Source organism: Temnothorax americanus, unplaced genomic scaffold (genome assembly GCF_048541705.1).
Source record: "Temnothorax americanus isolate GAGA-0224 unplaced genomic scaffold, ASM4854170v1 Scaffold17, whole genome shotgun sequence".
Lineage (NCBI taxonomy): Eukaryota > Metazoa > Arthropoda > Insecta > Hymenoptera > Formicidae > Temnothorax > Temnothorax americanus.
This window is the reverse complement of record NW_027509307.1, coordinates 3687154-3706133: the sequence shown is the minus strand read 5'-3', so window position 1 is coordinate 3706133 and position 18980 is coordinate 3687154. Positions and strand designations below refer to the sequence as shown.

Below are 18980 nucleotides of genomic sequence, written 5' to 3'. Positions count from 1 at the left end.
TATACTTCCTTTCTTACGTACTTTGTTCATATATTATATAGATATCTATATATATAATATATATTTTTTTCTTCCCTCATATTTCCCGCTAATCTGTTTCGGTGAAAGCTCGTTCCTAATCATTTATTTGTTCTTTTTTTTATTATTTTTATACTTTTTATTTAAATTACTCCAATAAATTCATCGTTTATTTAATCTATCCTGCGCGCATCATCATCGATCGACAATAGCTTCTCATTTAATAATTTATTAATTTATTTTGTTTTTCGTTAAATTGAATTTCATAATTTTAACATCCTACCTAGATAACTGGTCATTATATTACTTGTCAATAAATAATACGTAAATACATAGGTACACATACTTCATCGTCATCATCTCTCTCTCTCTCTTTCTCTCTCTCTCTCTCTCTCTCTCTCTCTCTCTCTCTCTCTCTCTCTCTCTCTCTCTCTCTCTCTCCCCCTCTCTCTCTCTCTCTCTTCCTCCCTCCTTTTCTCTTTCTCTTATCTCTGTCTACATCTGTTTTAAATACTTTTCTCTTGCACGTCAACTCGCTATCATACGTATGAGGGTATTGATAAATATAAAAACTCTATTCATGTATATGATAGAAAGAGAACGATGATGATGATGATAATGACCCTCTTTCGTGAACGAAATCGTAATATTAATAATATTAATAGTAATCGCAGTAATAATAGTAGCACAATAATATATTAATCGCAATGATAACAAGCATAATAATCATTAAAAAATAATCGGTGTGATAATAATCGTATTTATATAACAATATCGATCGTTCTCGCCTCTCTTTTTCTCAATGTCACTTACGTCTCACTCACTCTTTCTCTCTCTTACGTTTTTTTGCCTATTACAAAATTCTCTCGCTTGCTCGTCCTCTCTTTCGCCATTCGGTGAGATGAAATCTTGGTCGCGCACGACTCCGCCGAAAGCAAAACGAGACACTGTTAAGTCTCTCGCTTCCCTGACAACTGATTTTCGAATAAACGCGCCTCTGCGTTCGGCGAACGCGAATAAAAAAAAATAATGATCACGAACGCAAGCGAGAAATGAACAATAAATAATCGAACGAATGACAGATGAGCACGTGGGCGATACCGTATATGTACCGTATATGCGTGTGGCAAAAGTAAATCTCGCGTAAAATCGGAACGGAAAAAATCGTGTGTAACTTACAGGCGGTAAAAAACTTACGCACTAATCTATAGAAACCGGGCCCGAGGGCCGCTTTATCGCTTCTCGTTTTGCAGCGACAAGACAAAATCGCTTTTATCACCGTCTCCCCCGTATATATCACCGTACCTCAACGTCATCAACATGATCGTCATCAACGATCGGTCTAATCGAGCACCATCGTTTTCGTGTAGGCACGAATGTGTCTCGTATAGAGGAGAGCTTTCTCCGACTTTCATTCGGCGAAATCCGCTTGCGGTCATTGAGATCACGTTGCTTCAACCGGGCAACACAATTATGCGAAAGACGTTCTGATCTTTTAGGCGTTCTCATTTTTCACACGTCACTCAGGATTTTCTCAATTTCCATGATAAAGTCATTAGGATGTCTGTTGTAGACACGAAAGGTCTATCATCTTTGTGGTATTAATTTCGTCAAAATATTACTTTCGTCGGTGGATCTCGCGAGAATGGTGAGTAAAGTTGTCCTCTATAAGTTACAGTTCGATATCGCGCTTAATCGCACTTGTCTCTCTGTTACCTCTCGTATATCGATTCTCCTTCCGCGGCCTATGTGTTCTCTCGTAATTCACGGATAACGATGAATTACTTCTACGTATGCGTTTTCGGTACGTCCTTAAATCGCAGCTGCGGTCATTCTCGCGTCGAGTCGAAACCGCGACGCGTTTTGATTTCGATTCGAATTGAATTGATTCAAGACGATACATCGACTTGACATTATCATCGGCATGCGACAATTGCGATCTAGGGGTACGCATGCAGGGTCGGCACTAGATGGGCTTCTTTAAGGTACAATTATAAGAACGTTAAGAGTCAAGATATTTGGTACGACTCGGTCTCTCTTAGAAAAGATGGGGCACCACCCAGACAGCGTTAAGTGTCTAAAAGTCGTAAAAAACGTCCGAAAGAACTTAATTTTTCCGGAAGTCCTTTACGTAATACGTACGTCATGTACGTATATTTTGGATCTTTGTGCTGTTTGAGCAGAATTTAACCGTACCACCATCGACCTCACGAAGACTCGCTGATAAACGTGTACCCCTCTGCATCGGGAAGTCACGGCAAACAGCTTTCCACGCTTCTACCGGTAAGATAATAATGAATGGAAGGCCTGTCATCGGTTTGCTAAAAACATTCATGTCCCATTTAGAGTCTCAAATAAGCGCGATGTTCGGCACCACTCCCTCTCCGTGTTATCAGATCGTTGTCCGTCGTTGTAGTCGTCACCATCAGTTTTGTCAGTTCGTCACGCATTGGCTTAAAACGCCTAGCTAAGAAAAAGTTAAGTACAAAAAGTTTTCATCGATCTTAATCAACCCTACCCTCTCCCCTCTCCCCCGAATGCATTCTCGCTGATTTCAAGATCAAGCCAGCGACGAACCGCAAAATCCATCTGCGAAAACGGATATATTTATTCACAACGATCGGTTTTTTTTTCAGACGTTACTTCGATACTTCGGAAAACAGCGATCGGCCAAATGTTTCTACTAGCGCGACAGATGGAACTTTGTTCGATTTGTCATTACGAGGACGATGTGACTTCTTGCGGCGGAGATTTTAGTCCGTTTCTTTTGACGCGCTCTCTTTTTTTTACGACAATTTTTCTTTCACGCCATCGAGTTTTTTTTGTAATCATCATTCTTTCTTTAAAGAATTGTTTTTTCAACAGATTATATCTTACACCCGACAATTCCCTCCTGCAGAAAATTCCTAGAAATTTTTAGATGTCTTCAGGTATTTCCTCGAATTGCTTTCCTGCAATATCTGATCGTGAGATGAGTTGAAAAATTGCTTGTGCGACGTTATAATGATTCGATCACTGTAAGACACCTTCCACTATCGCTTTCGACGTATCCGACATTCGTTTCCGTCGGAATAGCGATGGCCAGGTGAACAAGACGATTTCATTTCTCTCACGCAGACGACGTCATCGTCCACCACGCAAATCTCGCGAGCGTAATATCATCTGTAAAAGATTTTCGGTGCTACGACCGCCTGTTTTCCGGAAGTATCGTTCGGGAAAAGAAAGGCTTCTACGAAGACAATTTAAACAAAACGATCGGACTGTTTATCCGTCGAATGGACGTTTTGAGACATGTTATCATCGCCCTGGACTCTCCTCGCGGCAACGAAACGCTCTTCGGACCTCTTTTGATATATCATCCTCGTCGGAGTCCTCGGCTAGCGCGGGCCGCGTCGTCCGTCGGCGGACGACGCGGCGACGGAATCTGTCAAAAGCTCGCACAATCATCACTCCTCCGCGCCCGCGCGTATCTCTATGCCCTACGATATAGAAACACGACACACAGATAAATTCCTACTCTAGTACTTCTCGATGGAATTTAGCTCCGTTTTACCCTATGCACGAATAGACATTTACGACGAGAAAGGGGACCGTTAGTCACGTAACAACGAAGGAATAATATTTCGCGGGTGAAACGTAAATCGTTCTCGGTAAATCGTGCCACACGTCCTTACGTGTCCCATTGAAGGACGATCCACCGGCGACACGAACGATGGAATCCGTCCCTCGACACGCGCGCGTCTATCGAACGCGCGTCCCTTTCACAATCTGTGCCTTCCCGCGTAAGTTGAACTGCGGTACTTCTCTTTTCTCATTTTTTTTTTCTTTTTTTTCTCTTTTAACTGATACACTAAATACTACGCGGTGCTCTTGAAGCGGCAGCTGTGTCAGAGATATTAAAAGTCTTAATTTGATCTGCTGATCGAGGAGAGGATGCGGGCGAGGAGGTCTCGCATCGATTGTTCGACGATCCGCGTTCGACGGATTTTAAATTAGAATATCCTAAGATCAATTTGTAATTTTCAGTTAACTGGCGTAACAAATTGTTACCGGACCGCGGCGCTTATGGACCGTCGTCGTTTCGCGATCGATCGTCGCTCGTGCAACCATCGTCCCTCTTTGTTTTAGCTTCATCTTCGCAAAAACATTCTCGATTTGAGCAGTGATCGATAAAGTATTGTAGGCGGTATCAGCGCGCTACGGGCCGCGAACGGTGCAGAGTGTGAAAATATAAACATCCGATGGACGTCGACTGTTATCAGCGCAAACCCTCAATCGAACGTGGAATTCTCCCTGTCGATAATCTCGGCTTCTTAGAAGTAAATAATTAATTTATACCTTGTATCTCCGTGCAGGAAAAAAAACCCCTCGCGATCTTTTCCCCCCTCTCTTCCCTTCTTCTCGTCGCCCGCACCGTCTCCTCGCGAAGGAATAAAAAGAACGTTTCTAACTTAGATTTAAACAATCCCAATTTTTGAGACCTGGAGCGCGATCGAAAGTCGGTCTCGCTTCCTCGGGACTGCCTCTACATTGTTTGACAGGATTACTACGATCCTGCTAGGCCGCGGAGCTACGACCGCGAGGGAATCTCGAAAATTCAAAATGCTGTTTGTCTTCGGGTCTCCTAGAAGGGGGGAGGTCAGGAATCACCTGACGGGACGGTAGGTCGGTCTAAGCTCTCTCTTTTTATCTTCTTATTTTTTTCTTTTTTTTCCCTTTACGAAATGGGAAATGGGTTCGAAAGCGCGAAATGATCACGCGCTCCGGACGCCGCTCAGAACTCGACTATTACGGCTGAGCAGGCTGCCAATCCCTAGAACTCGAGCCTGTAGGCGCTGCAACTAGTCTCGTGATCTTGGAGATTGATAGTACATCGGGACGCGGACGGCGACAGGTCTATGTGATTCGCCGCGAGCGCTTCCTCGTTATCGGCGACCCAGTAGCCCAAAGTGTCGGTGTCGTAGGTCGGAATCATGGTTACCTCTGATAACACAGGATAAAGTTACATCGGAGTCAGAACACGTTGCACGATTAGCATGGATATATTACCCGCATTTGAATATTAATATCGTTACGCTTTGATCATGATCGAGTTTTAATAAAATATCGAGGAGAATTTAAAAAATAATAATTAATAATATTTTTTGGAATCAAGTTATATAAATTATCGGCCGTCGAGGAAAAAATATAATAAATAATTGATAATATTGATTGCAGTTGTAGAATTTGAGTTACATAACGTATTTTTTAAATCTTAAGTAGAAATAATGTACAATGATAACAATATTTGCGATAATTTATCATAAAAATATGTAGATCTGTAATTTCTTTATATAATTTTAATAAACTTACCGAGATCCTTGTCCTCCCAAGTCTTTTTAGCTTCCAGCAGAGCGTCGTAGACTTCTCGACTGGGCTCGGTGCCGCTGAAGACGTAGTATCTCGCTCGCACTCTCTTGAAGAATTCCAGAGAAGTATAGTACGAATTTCCGTGATGGGGCACATACGCCAGATCCATGTAAACCGGCTGAACCTTGTTCTTCGAGTCCTTCACCTTCTTTTCGTTTTTACCAGGGCTCTCCGAGCGCTTCTTGTTCTTAATGTTTTCCGACTGGATCTTCTTCGCTTGTTTCCGCTCTTTTTTCGGTGTACTAGGTGCTCCCTTGTTCGACACTTCGTTGGCCACTGGTGCGGGTGAGGGTAGCCTTAGAGGTTCTCCCCAATTTTTTACAACATCGAAATTCAGAGTATCAGAAGTTGTCTCACTTGAGCACGATGGAGATTGAGCAGGATTCTTCAGATTAAACTTTCTGGGCGGTTTAGGGGACGGCAGACCGAGAGGAGGTCCCCATCCCTCTAAAGGATCTTTCTTCGAGTCACCTTTCGAGTCATCCTTAGCGTCATCCCGGAACAGAGACGACGGATGATCTTTCTCGTCGGCCGCTTCATGTCGCACATTACCGTTCGTGTATCTGGGCGCTATCCCGCTGCTGAAGGCCCCTCCGGCCTCTTTCATCTCTTTGCGCTCCATTAAAGCCTTATCGAAGTCGAGGTCGGCCTCGTCGACGTACCGCTTCGCGTCCGACTTCTCGCCGTAAGCGCCGGCAAGCTCCTTTTCGACCGTAAATCGACTGTGAACGGGATCGCCGCTCTTCTGTATACCAGTCTCGCCGTGGAAGGTCTTCATAGCGGAAATCTCGGGCGGCACCGCTGGCAGCTCGCCGTAAAAACTACTACTCATCGCGGCTGTTGAGAACTCGACCTGTTTCGATGAATGTCCGACTTGCGAGGTCGAGGAGAAAGGTGAGCCAGGCGGCTCGTCATCGGAAAAGGTATGTCGCTCCTCGCTGCTACCCCACGGGTGTGTCATGGCCTTGCTACGCACGCTGCTGTGCTCACTCGATGGACTAGCCGGACCGCGATCCTTTTCGCTGGCTACGTCGTCGGAGCCTGGACTGTCGCTACGTTGCAACTCCGAGGACTTAATGCTGCCGATGATGCTGCTGATCGCGCTCTCCGCGGCATCTTTGCTCGGCAGACGTTCGTCCACCTTCACGTCGGTCTTCTCGGCCAGCACAACCGTCTCGCCTTTCTCATTCGTCGTCTCCGTGACCTCCCTGGTGGTCGTCACTATTTCACCTTCGTCGGATACCGTCTTCGTGGTCGTGACGATAGTTCGGATCATCTCGCCTGATCTAAATCCTTCCGGTGTGTCCGTCGACGAACGACCGTCGGATCTTCTGTCGGGCGTTGATCTACCCGATACGTGAGGCTGAATCGCCGCTCCTTCTCTGATCAACGGCGACATAGGAATCTCCGGCGTAGACTTGCCGCTAAAGACGATGTCCTTGGGCAGCGATATGTCTGGCGAGGACTTCCCCGAATAACTCTTGTCGTCGGATATAAGTTCTCGTATTAAAGGAGACACTGGGTGTTCGAATTTGTCCGCGTCTAAGTGTTCCTTCACCGTAGACTCGAATTTATCGTCATGTTTGGGTTCGGGTGTTGATTTACCGGAATCGTAGAAGGCTTTTACATCGGGTGTCGCAGTGCCCGATGTCACAGTCGTAATCGTTTCTTTGATAACCTTCTCCGCAGGTTTGGTGGTTTCCGTCAATTTTTCCAATAATTCGTCGCTGGCCAAAGTGTCCGTGCTCTCCTTGACATCTTTCTTTGTGATAACCTTGCCATCCGGACCAGCGATCGTGGTTACAGTCGTCACGATTCGCTGCACGTCGGCGCTGGTCGTTGCGTCAGATGCACCTTCGTCACTCACAACCTTGTAAGTTGTACCCGAGGTGGGATCTCTGTAAATTTTCGAAGGATCAGTCTGCGCCAATTCGGCATCCGGTAATTCTTCTGTCACGATCGTTCGCGTCGTTCTCGTCGTAATTGTCTTTACATATTCATTGGAATCTTCTTTCGAGTCATCCGTCTCTTCCTCGGGGACGACGATCTCACGTCTGATCACCTTTGTGATAATTTCGGGCTCGTCTTGCTCAATAATTTCCCGTTTGACGACTTTAGTGACCACTTCCGGTTCGTCTTGCTCCACGATTTCCCGCTTGATGATCTTGGTAATCGCTTCGGGCTCATCTTGTTGGATACTTGATCGTTTAACTTCTTTAGCTTTTTCTTGTAATTCGAATCCCTTCGTGACATCAGTTGCCGATTTTGCTGCATGATCAGCAGATGTAATTTTTGGCTCTTCGCTCTCGTCGATATCATGTTTCTTCGTCGCCGTAATCCCTGCAGTCTCTTCGTCTTTATCGACAGTTTCCGCGATCTTGCTTTCTCTCAAAATCGTGACACTTTCCGCGGGTTGCACATTCTTCGTGTCTTTCACGTCCGTTCTCGTTATGTGAGTCGTGGTCAGAGTAGGCTCCGGTAACTTTCCGGGCGCTTTGCCGGTTGATTCGATTCCGGATGCGGAAGTCGCGTCATGTGCAAATTCTGGGGTTGATTTTCCAGACAGCGTGGTTATATGCGTCGTTCGCATCTCCGTCATACCGCCGGCGAAAGCCTTGTTGAACTGGCTCTCGTAATCCGTCGGATAATCAGGCTTTTCTAACTGTCGCTCACCCGATTCCGGATACATCCCCATTCTGTACTCGACCGAAGACTTCCTGGCATCGCGCGGCAACTCATAATCTGCCGTTTCTTCAAAGTGATACACTGCCTTATCGTAATCCTCGTCCGGTTCTTCCTCTTGATAAATTTCCACATCGATCACAGATTCTCTCGGAAGCTTCCTCTTCAGTATGATCTCCTCCAGGATCTCTAAGATGACGTATCTGGGTAGAGAAGTCTTAACGATTATCTCCTCGAGTATCGCCTCCGTGATCTTCTTGCCTTTCTTTATATATTCCTCGTCTAAGAGCGTCTCGATTTCCATTCGCTTTTCTTCCGATATCAGGATTTCCTCGTCTATGTGCGGTTCCGATCGAGCCGGACTATCCTGGGTCGATTTGTCGGAAGGGATAGGCTCCGGACTCAAGCTGGGGCTAGCAGAAAGTCCCGCTTTTGAGTCCCTGCCAAATCGATCGCTCCCTACAGGAGATATCTTACCATCCGGACTTTCGCTCCTCAAAGTGTCACCTGGCTTTTCTTTTTTTTCAAAAATATCCAGACTCTTTTCTCCGGGTCTCTCTAAGTCGCCTTCGATTACGGTGTTCCTGGGTGTCTTCGTCTTCACAATAATCTCTTCAATAATTGTAATGAGAATGTATCGTGGCACGGATTTAAAAATAATTAATTCTTCCAAGGCTTCCGGCGTGATTTTCTTTTTCTTCGCAATAAACTCTTCAATAATGTACTCTTCTACCTCCGCTCTTTCCTGCGGTGCCAGCCATTCCGTTTCCGGTTCTCTTCCGTATTGAGATTCGGAGGCTTCGTCGTCTACGAAGTCGAAGACTGCGCTCCTGGGTACGTTTTCCCGGCTAATGATGTCTTCTATTATCTCCATCACTGTAAACTGGGGCACCGAATACATCATAACCAATCTCTCGATCACTGTCAAACTGATCTTTCGTTTTCTCACAATGAATTCATCTAAAATGTACTTCTCGATCTCCGCCTTTTTCTCGGCTGTCACTTTAACGACGTCTTCCTCTTCGTCGTCCGATTTCTCTATCTTGCTCGACTGCCCGGCGTCCGGTTCTTTAAAATCGGCAAATCGTTTCTCGCGAATCTTCTGCATTTTTTTCTCGATTGTGTCGGGGGAAGTTATAGGACTCTTGCTTTCTTTCTTACATTCATCCTTCTCGTCAAGTGGTTTACCCATATCGAGATGCGAGACAAAAGCGTCCTTTTCTGCTTGAGGAAGCAGCTGTTCATCGACAAAACTGGCTGTTCTAGATCTGCTGGCCGGTGTTTTCTCGCCAACATCGAAGACACTGTGCGAACGCGATCTATCCTTCGGAGTTTTGTCCACTGGCGAACTAGCTCGCGACGATTTAGCAGATTCGTCTTTCGGCACCTTTCCGGCTTCCAAACTCGGCGAAATTAATCGTTCTCCCTTCGCTTCCGGTGTTTGCGAAATCTTGATGTCAGTATCATCTAGCCTCTCGCTGGCAACACTCGACGATCTAGATTTTTCCTTTTGATCCTGCTTGTCGTCGGCTGAACTCGGTGACTTTGAAACATCGGACGGCGATTTCGGCTCCGTCTTGTCACTAATGATGCTTAACGATCTTGCCTTCTCGACAAAATCCAACTCGCCGATTATGCCGGATATTTTTAATTTGTCGATATCTATTTTCTCCATTGATTGCTTATCGTCCATCGACTTATCAAAAACAATGCTTGGGGACACCGGTCTGTCGTGTATTTCGTAATGTTCTTCGACGCTAGCCTTGTCATCGGACTTATCGCTAGCAACACTGGGAGATTTGCTTCGATCAACAGGTGGTTCTAATTTATCAGAGACGGTAGGCGATGTCGATTTTCCCAATAATTCCGCTTTCTCACTCGCGACGCTTGACGATCTGGATTTATCGGCTGGTGGTTCCATTAAGTCTTTAAGATCTGGTTTTTCCTCCGTAACACTGGTCGCTCTCGAGCCATCGGCAGATTTCTTCTCGTCAGACTTTTCACTTGCCACGCTCGGAGACTTGCTTCTGTCGTGCGGCTCTTCTGTTTTGTGAGGAATTACGGGAGATATCGGTTTTTCGATCGGTTCTTTTTGGTCACTCATCGCGCTTATCACACTAGGCGATCTGGACTTGTCAGCCGACGCCGACGGTTCCAATACGTCTTTCAAGTCCGCCGCATCTCCAGCGATACTCGACGGTTTAGAGCTAACGGCTGACTTCGCTCCTTCGCTGGCCATGCTCGGCGATTTGCTTCTATCGAGTTCTTCCTTTTTATCCGGGATCGTAGGCGATTTCACTTTTTCCACTGGTTCCTTGTGATCAGATGTAATACTCGCGATACTAGGTGACTTAGATTTATCCATCAACGATCGTTCTGTAATGTCTGTTAGATCACTGCTCGGCGATTTCGATCGTTCTTCGAGTTCCTTCAAATCACTCGTAGCACTCATCGCGGTGGGTGATTTTAATTTTTCATCAGGTCGCTCCGTGACATCCTTCAAATCTATTTTTTCTCCTGCGATACTCGGAGACTTGGAGCGGTCAACTGGTTCCTGTTGCTCGCTCGTGACACTTATAACGCTCGGCGATCTTGACTTATCAACCGATTGCTCGGTAACAGTCTTCAAGTCTGGTTTTTCATCAGCGACACTCGGTGACTTCGAACGAGCTGGTTCTTTAGGTTCGCCAATACCGCTCGTCACACTCGGTGATCGTGATTTGTCTGATGGAGGTTGCATTATATCTTTCAGATCCGATTTATCTTCGTCAAGCTTCGGAGATTTCAACATATCCTTTGGTACTTCGGCTTTGTCGTCGGGTAATTTCGTTACTGTAGGGTGTTCCAGTTTGTCATCCTTAATGCTTGCGACACTAGGCGATCGGGTTCTCTCGACTGGCAAATCCATATCTTTGAGATCTATTTTTTCTACAGAAACGCTTGGTGATCTAGAATGGTCACTTACTTTCTTGCTATCTGATTTATCACTAGCTATACTGGGAGATCTATCTTTATCATGTGATTCTTCAGTCTTATCGATAGCTTTAGGCGAATCTGGCCTATCAAAAATAGAGGACTTTGGTTTCTCTAAATAACGCTCCGTCACATCTTGAAGATCCGGCTTATCCGCGGCTATGCTCGGCGACTTCGAACGTTCGGCCTCCTTCTTCTCGTCGGAGGATTTATCGCTGATCGCGCTTGGAGATCTAGCTTCGTCAATTGGTCCCTTTTCATGTTCACTCTCGAAAATAGACAACTTCTCACTTATCGTTTCTTTCTCAAGGACACTAGGCGATTTCGGCTTATCAATTTCTTTCTCGTCTTTATCACTTAGAACACTAGCAGACTTATCGAGAGATTTAATATCCTGCTCGGATTTCTCACTAGCAATACTCGCAGATCTAGATTTATCCACCGGTTCCTTCTCTTCTGGCTTCTGTAGTTGTTTAACGTCTGTGGAAATTTTGGATTCAGGTAATTTTTTAATTGCTTCTTCGACAGCAACGTCTTCTTCGGTAATGGGTGCTTTCGCAAAGTACATTTCAGATTTATCTGTGGGTGACTTTGAGAAAATCGTCTCGGCTGGTGAAATGTCCTCTGAGTGTAATAATTCGGGTGTCTTCGGAACACCAATTGTTCCTTCTTTTTTGGGTTCTGGAAGCACCTTCTCGATTGAAAGTTTTGGTTTTTCGGCTGTTTCTATCGGAGATTTTTGCGTCATCTCAAGAGGCGATCCTGGTTTTTGTACATCTTCGTGTTTCACTTCAAGCGGGGAAGGAGATCGTGATTTCTCGATTTTTTCAACAGGAGAACCAGATTTCTCGATCTTATCTTTAGCCGGAGACTTCAATTCCTTTGTCTCTCCTACATCCTTAACAGGAGATTTCGGTTCTTCTCGTTCCTCCTTAGGCGACTTCGGTATATCTTTTTCGGCAATTTTATCCTTCAAGCCTTCTATCTCCACGGGAGATTTCGGCTTTGCAATATTTTCTAATTTTTCTGGCACCTTTGGCTTACGCGATTCCAATTTTTCTAAACTGTCTTCAAGATCCTGCGAATCACGAGGACCAACGGGTGATTTTTCCAAACTATCTTCCGGACTAATCCTATCCTTACCTTCTGGCGCAGATTTTTCGGAAATGCTATCCTTCTCGGGAGTACTCACACCCGAATGCGAGTCCTTATCTAAAAGTAAAGAATCTTTATCCGGCGTGGATTTAGCCGTGGATACATCCTTAAGAGAATCGTCCGGAGTGACGGCCTTCGTGAAGATTATGCTGCCGGTTGGACAGATCTCAGTTTCTTCTCTGCCATCCTCGCTACATGATGTAACCAGCATCCTTTTGACAGTGCCGTCGTCAATTTTTGAAGGTACGTGTGCTGGTAATGTTGGTTGTGCGAAGCCTTCAGCAACTTTTTCAGGATGCACAGTATCTTTCAATATTTCGCCTTTAATTGGACTTGTTGGTTTTGATTTGTCATCCTTTGCTTCAAGTTGCGGTTCCTCGACTTTTTCTCTGGTCACGGATTCAATCTCTTTCATGCCAAGCTTCTCGTCAATTGCCTTCGGGCTTGGTGTAGTTGATTTAGAAATAGCTTCTGGCATGTAAATTGATGGTCGTTTATCGGAGAAGTCTTTGGATGTTTTCCTACCTGATTCTTCGATCAAAGGCTTTTCTGCTTTGTCAGAGACTGTTGGTGTCGATTTCGCAGTAGTCTCTTTCAGAAGAATGTCATCCGTCTTTTCTTTAGCCTCGTCTAAATATTTCTCTGTGGTATCGACAATTTCCGATATCTCGGGCGTTTCCCGTTCTTCAGGTTCTCGTTTCTCAGCTGGTTTAATATCTTTCGCGATCTGAGGTTCTTCTATTCCCACCTTCCCTTTGGTTTCTTGCACGAATTTCTCGTCCGCCTCGATAACTTCGCTCGTGGTATCTTCTGCGGCTTCTTCAGTGTCCTCTTTCTCTTTCATCTCGTCCGCTTTCTCGGGAGACGTGACTGGTACATCGCGTACTTTATATTCCTGTTCGACAGCTTCGAAGTCGTCAATCACGTCTTTCTCGTGCTCCTTCGCAACTATAGACGAAAGTTCTGGGATCGTTTTCTTCTTCGCGTCAGCTGCATCGGAAATCTTTCTAGGTATACTGACAAATCCATCCACTTCCTCCTCCTCCTCCTCGACATCCTCCTCTTCAGACATGGCCGATAATTCCTCTTCAGTACTTTCTTGTTCGAGCTCCTCTTTTTTGTCTTCTTTCAACTCAATTGGAGTTTCTTTCTCATTCAGTATTTGCGACTCTGGAATCACTTCCTGCTTGATACGCGATAATTCTTCCTCTGTTACGCTAAGTACTGCATGCCTCGGCATCTTTCTCTTAATGATAATTTCTTCGATAATCGCGATAATGATTCTCTTAGGCACCTTCTTTTTACCACAGATTTCTTCAAGTTTTTTAACGTTAATGTTATCTCCTTTGGTAATGTATTCATTAACAATATATTCTTCGACTTCCGCTCTTTTTTGCGAAGTTATGGGTTCTGCCATTTTCGGGATTTCCACGCCAGACGCCTCAACGACTGATTTTTCTTTCTCCTCCTCGGGTGTCTTTTTGGATATTGCTGATAATTCTTTCTCCGTAACATCGAGTAACATGTTCCTGGGAATCTTTCTTTTAATAACAATTTCTTCGATAATTTCGATGAGAATTTGCTTGGGGACGGTCTTCTGAGCAGAAATTTCGTCGATTGTCGATGCGGTAATCTTTTTCCCCTTAATAATGTACTCATTGACGATGAATTCCTCAACCTCTGTTCGTTTCTGAGGCATAATCGGTTCTTTTTCTGTGGATGGAGCAACCTCAGCGACGGATTCTCGTTTCGCAGTTATGTCTATTTTCGGTGTTATCTGCTCCTCTGCCGATTGTTCTGGCGATTCTTCCGGCGATTCCTCTTTAATTATTTCCGATAATACTTTTTCAGGAATATCCAGTATCATATGCCTGGCACTCTTTCTCTTAACGATGATCTCTTCAATAATTTCGATAACAATCTTCTTAGGCACAACTTTCTTAATCGAGATTTCCTCGACGACTTCTATAGTAATTCGCTTTCCTTTGACGATGTATTCGTTAACAATGTATTCCTCGATCTCCATTCTCTTTTCAGGTGTGATAGATTCCTTTGGCTTCAGAATCTCGAGATCGTCCACTACGGTTTCCTTGGAAAGTCCCTTCTTCACGATGATCTCTTCGATAATATAAATCACGCGTTCCCTCGGGATGCGTTTCACCACGGTGATGTATTCGATCACTTCGATGGTAATCTTCTTCTTCTTCGTAATAATTAATTCCTCAATTACTTCTTCAACGGGCGCTTCCCTGCTGAGAACTTGCTTGATATCCTCCGGCAACTTGGGAGGTTCCCGAAAGCGGATCTCCAGTCCTTCATCGTATATCTTGTCCCCGACGAATTTCGGCGAAGTCGGCGTAGAACCGGGAGTCACCATCACTATCTCTGCCTTTCCCGGCGAAACCTTTTGCTCAAAGCCGATCACGGGCTCCTCTATTTCCTCGAGCTTTTCCTCGAAAGATGGCCGTTTCGCAACTTTCTTCACGCATATGCCCTCGATACCAGCCTGCATCACGTCCACTCGAGACGTATCGTCGTCCGTTGGTTTTTTATGTTGATCGCAAATATGCTGATCGTCTTTTAACATTTCCGTACAAATCTTTTGCGCGTCCCGCTTATCCCTCGTTACATCTTTCGCAGGCGACGTTACTGTATCGTCTTTTTCCTTCACCACTTTTATGCAGGGTTCTTCCTTTACCTCGATAGCGCCAGGTTTCTCATGTGGCGCCTGAAGTTTTCCAGGCTTCTCGACAAGTTCTTCGTAAGTCGGAAATACTTCTGTAACACCGACTTTCTTCGGTATCGCAATATCCTCATGAGCGAGTTTAAGTTCCATTTCTCCAAATTTAGCGATCCTTTCCGGAGATATTTTTTCACTTGGTACAGAAGGTTTTTTTTCCATCGAAATTGGAGAGATTACTTCCTTCGATGGTTTTCTATCTGTCGAAATTGGTGAGATCTCTTCTTTCTTAGGAGCTTGATCGAATATCGCTTTGTCGGGAAGAAAATCATCTTCTCTGAGAACCTCGGCGACTTTCTTTACGATTTCTATGACATCCTTGGGTTTATCTTCGAGCTCGATGCCGGCAACGCCAGCAAGGACTTCTCCGACATCCCTGACGGCTTCTTTCATATCTCTGTATGGCCCTTCTATCTCCTCTTCGTATTCATTTTCGAATTCTTCATCTTTTGGTATGTCAAACTTGACCTTTTCCGGTTCTTTTACATCGGGCAAGTGACTCTCTGTCTGAATGTGTGGCTTTATCTCTTCCAACTTCTCGGCCACCCCTTCCAAGGTATTCTTTACCGCATCCTTCAAGGCAGATGGCACTTCATGTACCTCGGCTATCTCTTCCTTAATTTTATCCTCCAAAGATTCTAATGAATCTCTTAAACTATCTTTTACAGTTTTGAATTTTTTCGAAGCTTCCTCTAATAGTGCCTTTACCTCTTCTACATCTTCTCCGATGTCCTCTTCCTTCAGAAGTTCAATTTCCTTCGCAATTTCCTTGTCTTTAATTGGTTTCGCCGGTGAAACAGCACGTGGTGATACTTCCTTCGCAAGGACTAATTCCTCAATTTTGTCTTCTACTTTTTTAATCTCGTCCAATTTATCAGTCAGGAGTTTCTCTTCAATATTTGGCACACTTTGCCTCTGTGTGTCCAATATCTCCCCCTGGATAAACGCCGCGGTTTCCTTGATAGCGGCCACTTTCACGTCAGCAATCGTGGGTTTCGCCTCTTCGAACGTGTCAGGTTTGTCAACGGGCTTACCGATTTTAGGGAACATTTTTTCCATATCGACTTCTTCTTTACCGATTTTAGGGAATATCTTCTCCATATCGACTTCCTCTAAAAGCATCTTTTCTGGCACTTTCGGTTCTTTCGGAGAACTCGATTTCGAAGATTTTTCGTCAGAATCCTTCTCGGAATCTTTCTTCTTCTTAGTCAATTTATCAATACCTTTTTCAAATTTATCCGCTACCTTCCCGAAGAAGCTGAAGACACCCTTTTGCTCTTTTGCGGTCGGCGTAGGTGGTTCTTTACCCTCCTGAGCAGTCGGCGATGGCTTTTCCTCTTTCCCCTTCTCGAAATCTTCCATTCTGTAAAGTTTAGGATCGACCTCTTCGTGAACCGGAAGATCGGCAACTTCGTCGGGTGTTTTAACGATGTCTCTTTGCAAATTGTGCATTGCCTGGCGAACATCAAATACCTTGACTTCCGGCTTGGCAGCCGCAGGAACAGTTTCCGGAACGACTTCTTTCTTCAGCTTATCAGGAGCATCCTTCTCCTTTACCTCTTCAATAACATGTTTCTCGTCAATATCCTCTTTTATTTCATCTAACGGTATTCGCTCGTCTTCGGGCAAAGTCGGAGCGGTTGTAGTTGCCCCTGATTCTATCGTCGAGATTCGCTCCTGAGACTCTTCCATCTTTTCGAGAATATTATTCTCCTTCTGATCAACGTCCGGCTTTATGTCCGTATCGGTCGTTTTTTTCTCCGATGAATCCAGTTTGTCCGGACTTAGACTGGATGGCTCCTTCGTGATTTCCTCGCTGTCTTTCTTACCGGAGTCGTCCTTCTCTTCGGCTTTTTGTACGATTTCAGCTGCGGAAGCTATTATCTCCTTCACTTTTTCCTGTAACTGTTCCTTATGCTCCGTGGATAATCCAGCGATTTCTTTCTCCTTTTTATCCACGATCTTTTCTACCTTCTTTTCCGGGCTGTCGTCCTTTCCCTTCTCCTCAGGTTCCTCCTTCTCGCCCTTTTCCTTCATCGCCTCTACGTCTTTCAGCGTCTTCGCCTTTTCCGACTGAGCTTCGTCGAGAACGTGCTTTTGTTCGCCCTCGCCGCTCTGAGCAGAATCTTCGGTGTAAACCTCTTCTTTCTCCACGATGAGATACTCGTCCTCCTCAGTTAATTCTTGACTCTCCTTTCTAGAACCTTCCTTCTTAGGTACGTCCTCAATCTCGGCGGTGACATCCTCCTCCGTGATATCCTCCTCTTTTTTATGCGTGGCCTCAGCCGTGATTTCGTCATCTCCCTCGAAACGATCGTCCTTTCGAGTTTCCCCGATCCTTTCCGCTTTTTGTAAAACAGCTTCAATTTCTTCCACCACCTCTCGCTCTTCCTTGAGATCTGCCAGCACTTTACTTTCTATAGAATCTAGTGATATATCTTCAGATTGTTCGACTAAACTTTTATCGATCGGTTTTGCGGCATCTGGTTCTATGCCAGACGGGGTGGAGACCGTGGACGAATCGGTGGTGCCTTTGTCGCCCTTCACCTTGCGAATAACGCCGTCTTTATCGGACTTTACAGAAGCGGTTGGAGTACTGCGAGTAGATTTTGCCGGGCTGCCCGGCATACGGGCTTTGTTAGGACTGACCGGTTTCGCGCGACGACTGATCGGCTTCCTGTCTATCGGCTTAGGTTTCGCGGATACCTTGACCGCGGGCGCCGCGGTATCCTTCACGGCGGACTTCTCGACCTCGGACTTCTTTTGTTCCACGACTTTCCTATTGTTGGCCTCCTTGGCGCTCTTAGCTGGAAGACTTGGAGCGACCTTGGCCGCCGGTTTTGCCTTCGGCACAGCCTTCGATATCTCTGTCTTTGTCGCAGCGCCGTTCAGAGTTTTCTTCGGGGTAGTCGGAGAGGACTTCACGGCGTCTCTTTTCTCCGCGCCGGACGAGAGGGCTTTGGCTTTCCTCTCGCTCATCTTCGGTTTCAGGGTTACGTCGCTCTTTTTTAATTCGACCTTCACCGCGGCCTTGCTTTCTCTCGGTTCTTTCTTCTTTGGTTCGGGTTTAGGTTTCGGTTCTTTAGGTTCTTTAGATTCCTTAGCCTTCTCGGACTCCGATTTGATTAAATCAGTCTTTTTCACGTCATCCTCTCGTTTTTCAGGTTTTTCCACTTTAGCTGGTTCTTTTTTCGGTTCCTTCTTCACCTCTTTCAATTCCTTTTCGATCTTCTTACTTTCCTTTGCCTCGGTCTCGAGCTTCTTGTTCTCCACGACTTTCTTCGTTTTTAGTTCGATCTTAGGTTTGGTCGGTATAATCGTCGTCGATTGAGGGGTACTTTTGGGTGCAGTTGTCTCGTCCGCGGCCTTGATAGATTTAGGTTCCGATGGCTCTCTTTTCTCTTTCCTCTTGGATTCCTTCTCGATAAGACTGAATTTCGGCTTGGCCGGCTTATCTCTGAGCGTCGCCAGAGACACTGACGGCGACAGGGTCTTCGCCGAACATATCGGATGCTTCAAGAAGTCAAGATGTTTCAGTCGTTCGAAACCTTCGAAGATCTTGTGTTGCGGCGTGCTGCCGGGAAAGAGAATCCGCGTAATATTGTCCTCGGGATTGGCTGGCTGCCAAACCAAAAGCGCGCATATCGACACGAGATTCTGGATCGGAAATGTGAGATTATTCGAATCCTTCTTGTGAGAGCCTGCAAACAGCTTTGAGTCCGACGAGTGCCACTTGGCCAGGAACTCGCGCACCTCGCGACTGTCCTTGCTTGGACTGAGCACGTACATGTCCAGCGTGCCGTGGCCCACCTTGTGATACAGATTGATCGGCTCAGAATCTCTGTAGCAAGGATGGGCACGGAGATTGATGTGACGAAGATTCACCACCATCTCTTGGCCAATGTCAATGAGGTTGAGCACGAGCGGATCGATGTCCTTATCGCCATCAGGTGAATTTGATTGTCTTCTTTCCTGCATTGTATATATTTTTATTGATGAGAAA

At 45.4% G+C, this 18980-nt stretch overlaps 1 protein-coding gene across 2 annotated transcripts in view; it reads right to left on the bottom strand.

Moving 5' to 3' along the window:
* Window positions 1–1830: 1830 nt before the first annotated feature.
* LOC143895797 (uncharacterized) overlaps window positions 1831–18980 on the bottom strand; it is a 50947-nt gene continuing 33797 nt past the window's right edge. For both annotated transcript variants that reach the window (XM_077403146.1, XM_077403147.1), the window contains 2 exons: window positions 5371–18949; window positions 1831–5001 (listed from right to left, as the gene is read on the bottom strand). In XM_077403146.1, the coding sequence (XP_077259272.1) occupies window positions 4832–5001; window positions 5371–18949 (13749 nt within the window). In that variant the 3' untranslated portion in view covers window positions 1831–4831. The remainder of the gene's footprint in view (window positions 5002–5370; window positions 18950–18980) is intronic.